The sequence below is a fragment of the Fukomys damarensis genome, unplaced genomic scaffold (assembly GCF_012274545.1).
Source record: "Fukomys damarensis isolate Sample0158 unplaced genomic scaffold, DMR_v1.0_HiC HiC_scaffold_6, whole genome shotgun sequence".
In the NCBI taxonomy this organism is placed as follows: Eukaryota; Metazoa; Chordata; class Mammalia; order Rodentia; family Bathyergidae; genus Fukomys; species Fukomys damarensis.
The window spans coordinates 9833741-9837601 of NW_022900918.1; the positions used below are offsets into that span (position 1 = coordinate 9833741).

The 3861-nt window shown below is 39.7% G+C and overlaps 1 protein-coding gene across 2 annotated transcripts in view; it reads left to right on the forward strand.

The window, feature by feature from the left end:
- The first annotated feature begins 12 nt into the window (after nt 1-12).
- Pibf1 (progesterone immunomodulatory binding factor 1) overlaps nt 13-3861 on the forward strand; it is a 203252-nt gene continuing 199403 nt past the window's right edge. For both annotated transcript variants that reach the window (XM_010622334.3, XM_010622338.2), the window contains exons 1-2: nt 13-241; nt 1270-1558. In XM_010622334.3, coding sequence (XP_010620636.1) covers nt 1307-1558 — 252 coding nt within the window. In that variant the 5' untranslated portion in view covers nt 13-241; nt 1270-1306. The remainder of the gene's footprint in view (nt 242-1269; nt 1559-3861) is intronic.

Consider the following 3861-nt stretch of genomic DNA (forward strand, 5'->3'; position numbering starts at 1 on the left):
CTGCACTGCTTCCCGCGCCTTGGAGGAGCCCGGCGGCCTGCGCTCCGGCGGTGGGACCGGCGCCTCTTTGGTTCTCTTTGGGCGCCAGATGGTTGTCTTGGTTACGGCTGCTAGCGGTGCCAGAACCTGCGCGTGGAGGGGCTGCAAGCAGAGCGGCTGACTGCCGACGCCCTCGGTTCCCCTAGGAGTCTGAGGTGGTGGCGCGTCCAGCTTTGGTTGTGCAGTAATTGACGCTTTGGAGGTAGCTTGCGGTTGTCTTCTGGTCTTTTCCGCGCGGGGCGAGGGGTCCCCTTTGTTGCCGAGTTTGGGACTTAGTGACAAGCGGATCGTATGGGCAGCCCCAGCCACTGAGCCTCTGTGATCCAGAGGAATTGTTTTTCATTTTCCTTCTCTTACTCCCTTCCCTTTATAGAAGAAACCGACCTTTCCTCCCCACAGATCTCTGGTTATTAGGAAAATTCATAGACAGTACCGTAATTTAGTATATTGCATTGCAAACGAGGTTGCTCACATGCTTGTGAAAGGCTGAGACATTCTGTTTAGAGTAGTCGAGTTTTTCTCTTTCTTTTTTCTGCAGTCTAGCAAGTCTTATAAAAAATGTCTGTCTCATTGCTTCCCCATTTAAAATATTTTTTTTTCAGTGGTGCCTCACGTTTAAGGCCGTACAGTTTTGATATTTAAGTGTGTGTATAGGAGTCTAGGGAAATCACTCTTCTAATTCACAAAAATTTGCTATCGCTACTGTTTTCCACAGTTTTCAGTTCTCCACTACTATACCAACCTTAATATCTGTATAATTTATTCTTTACCGCACCTGTTTAAACCCTTCAAGATTTTAAGTCCTACTTCTGTATAACTTTAACTCAGAAGTGATTTCAAGTTTGTGTTGCTTTTCAGGTGCATTCTGGGGTATTGATGGGCTTTGCCCTTTCACATTTGTGTCTTCCAACTAAGATTTCTGCCTCAAGAAATTTTTTTTTTTTAAATTGACTGGGGGGTCACAAGTTCAGGCTGTAACTCAGTGCCCAGTGCATTTGCCTAGAGTGCTCTAGGCCCTGGGTATCATCCCCTGCACCCTAAAACAGTAAGGACTGAGTTCAACAGTAGGGTTGAATGAATCTGTGTTTGATTTGAGCAGTAATTTACTGTAGTAATCTGTCTTAGGTTTGAGGTTCTTCACGTTGTCATTTAAGACTCTTTAGTATCTCAATGCACTCTGCTTTCTACTAGTGCCTTAGTATATTTAAATTAATAATTTTTAATCTACAGGAGGTTGAATTAGAAAACTGACTCATAATAATAAAAGATGTCTCGAAAAATTTCTAAAGAATCAAAAAAAGTGAACATCTCTAGTTCTCTGGAATCTGAAGATATTAGTTTAGAAACAACAATTCCTACAGATGATATTTCCTCATCTGAAGAGCGAGAAGGTAAAATCAAAATCACCAGGCAGCTAATTGAACGAAAAGAACTGCTTCACAATATTCAGTTACTGAAAATAGAGTTATCTCAGAAAAATATGATGATCGACAATTTGAAAGTGGATTATCTTACAAAGGTAAGAAGATCAAGTATAAATTTTATTTACATGCTTGATATTCTTTATAGATAAATAATTATGTGTTTTTAAGCTATAGATTAATAAGATTAATAATACTTAGTCCAGGACAGCCTATTAATACTTTGAAAGATAGGGTAATTTAAATATGAAAAGGGGTAAATTCTTTTGGCTCAATTTTTAGCTCCTTGCATTATGTGAGGTGTAGATTTTCATAGGTGTGATTTCTAACCAAGCTGTTGTCTGCTTCACTGACCCTGATGTGATTAGTTTGGTAAGAAAAATCAAGATCATCATTATTCAACTGAATAATCATACATTATTCAATCTATATTGTCCTTTGCCCTAGAGATTTGATTTCTTTGGTTGGTATCTTTCTGTTTGCTTGTTACTATGTCATAGTAGGAGCCATAAATTCACATACCATGTTCTTCAGTTTGCCATCCAAATAAGGTTATCCTTGTCCAGTGGTGGCAAACCTATAGCACATGTGCTGCAGTAGAAATGCAGAGCCCTCTCTGTCAGCATGGGAGCCAAGTTCAAGCATTGCCTCAGCAGCCAAGCATTCAGGTTTAATTGCAGTGTTGTCATTCTGTGATAGAAAAATGGTTTTGTTTTGCCGTTTGGCACTCAGTCTCTAAAAGGTCCACCATCATTGTCCTACTCCTTGTTTTTCAGCCATGTGTGATTATTTATAGTTATAGAGCAGTTTCTGCAAGACCTGGTAATTTTAACTAACCATAGGAAAGAGATAGATACACAGATAGATGATGTATATTTTTCAAGGCCTACCTGGTGTTATTTTTTTGGAATTGTCTCCTTACTGTAAGGACAGGGACATATTTGTATTGCTGTTATATCTACAGCATTTAGAACACACTGCCTGTCACATTTTAAATGCATGACTGTTCCCTGTTCTTTTTTTTTTTTTTTTTTTTTTTTTGAGACGGGGTCTCACTATGTGGTTGAGACTGACCAGGAACTCACTATGGAGCCCAGGCTAGTCTTGAACTCACAGTGATCCTCTTGCCTCAGCCTCCCAAGTGCTGGAATTACAGGGATGCATCACCACACCTGGCTCCTTTTGTTTTTAAAGAAACAAAACCCCTGGGTTGTTAAAAGCAAGGCCTCTCAGCTGGAAGTGAGGGAGCCAGAGGTAGGATTCAAATGTACAAGCCCATACTCTGCAAAAGTGAATATCCAAACATTTACTCTTAGGTGCCTTACACAGGCATCTCCCTAGATTAGGTCACTTGGTACATTATGAGAAATCATGTTGCTTTTGCTCCACAGTGCTATTAGCTCATGTATCCCTCCTTCTCAAGATTCCCTTTAATGCAACTCATTGAAAAAGGCCTGAGTTAATATCCCATTCAGTAATTTACTTGCTCAGTAAACAAATACTTCATTAACCACTTAATAGTTTACCCAGAGCAGAACTTCACTTGGGCTGTTCATGTGTTTACATACTGACTATCCCAAGTATTGCTCAGGCGGTGTCATTTCAACCAGTCAGTTCTTGCATTGAATAAATTTGATAAAATTGTCATTTGTATATTTCCTGTTATGTTATAAAAAGTGATGAAAAAAATGTAGTTTCTGGTCATCCTGTGTTTCAGCAGTTGGACTGATAAGTGGTTGATTACTGTCTTAATTACTTATCTTTTTGCTGAGACAATACCCAACACCCAAAGTTAAAGGAGAAAGGCTTGGCTCACAGTTCGTTGAGGTTTCAGTTCATAGTTAGCTGGCTACAAGGCAGGATGGCGTAGCAGAGAAGAAATAGTCCCTGGCAAGCAGGCAGGAAAAAGTATACTAGCCCTCTTTCTGTCTCTTGTATTTTATGCAGGCTATCTGCCCTAGGGCTGGTGTAGAACTCAGACCCTTAATCCTAGCCAGAACTAAGTCAAACCAATCAGTGGGCTGATTTAGTAATCATACACCCTTGTTCCCAGCACCACACCCTCTAAATCTGGCTACCTGTGAAAAGCACCCCCATAACTGTGTGAGGCTTAGGGGGGAACATCTAGACACAAGCCATAGCAAGGACTATATTACCACATGGAAACCTACATTTTCTTTGGCCTCTTTTGTTCTCCACTTGTGATGTACTTGATTATTAATAGATTTTCTTAGTTTTGAGTTTTACATTATAGAAATGAGGACTGATTTTTAAGCTGTCTAGTATAACACATTATACTTACAGATCTAAGTACACATGGCTTGGAATTAATTTCCAGCCTTACCAGTTGCCTTAGGCAAATTCCTTCACTTTTCTATTTCTTTTTTTTTTTTTTTTTTTT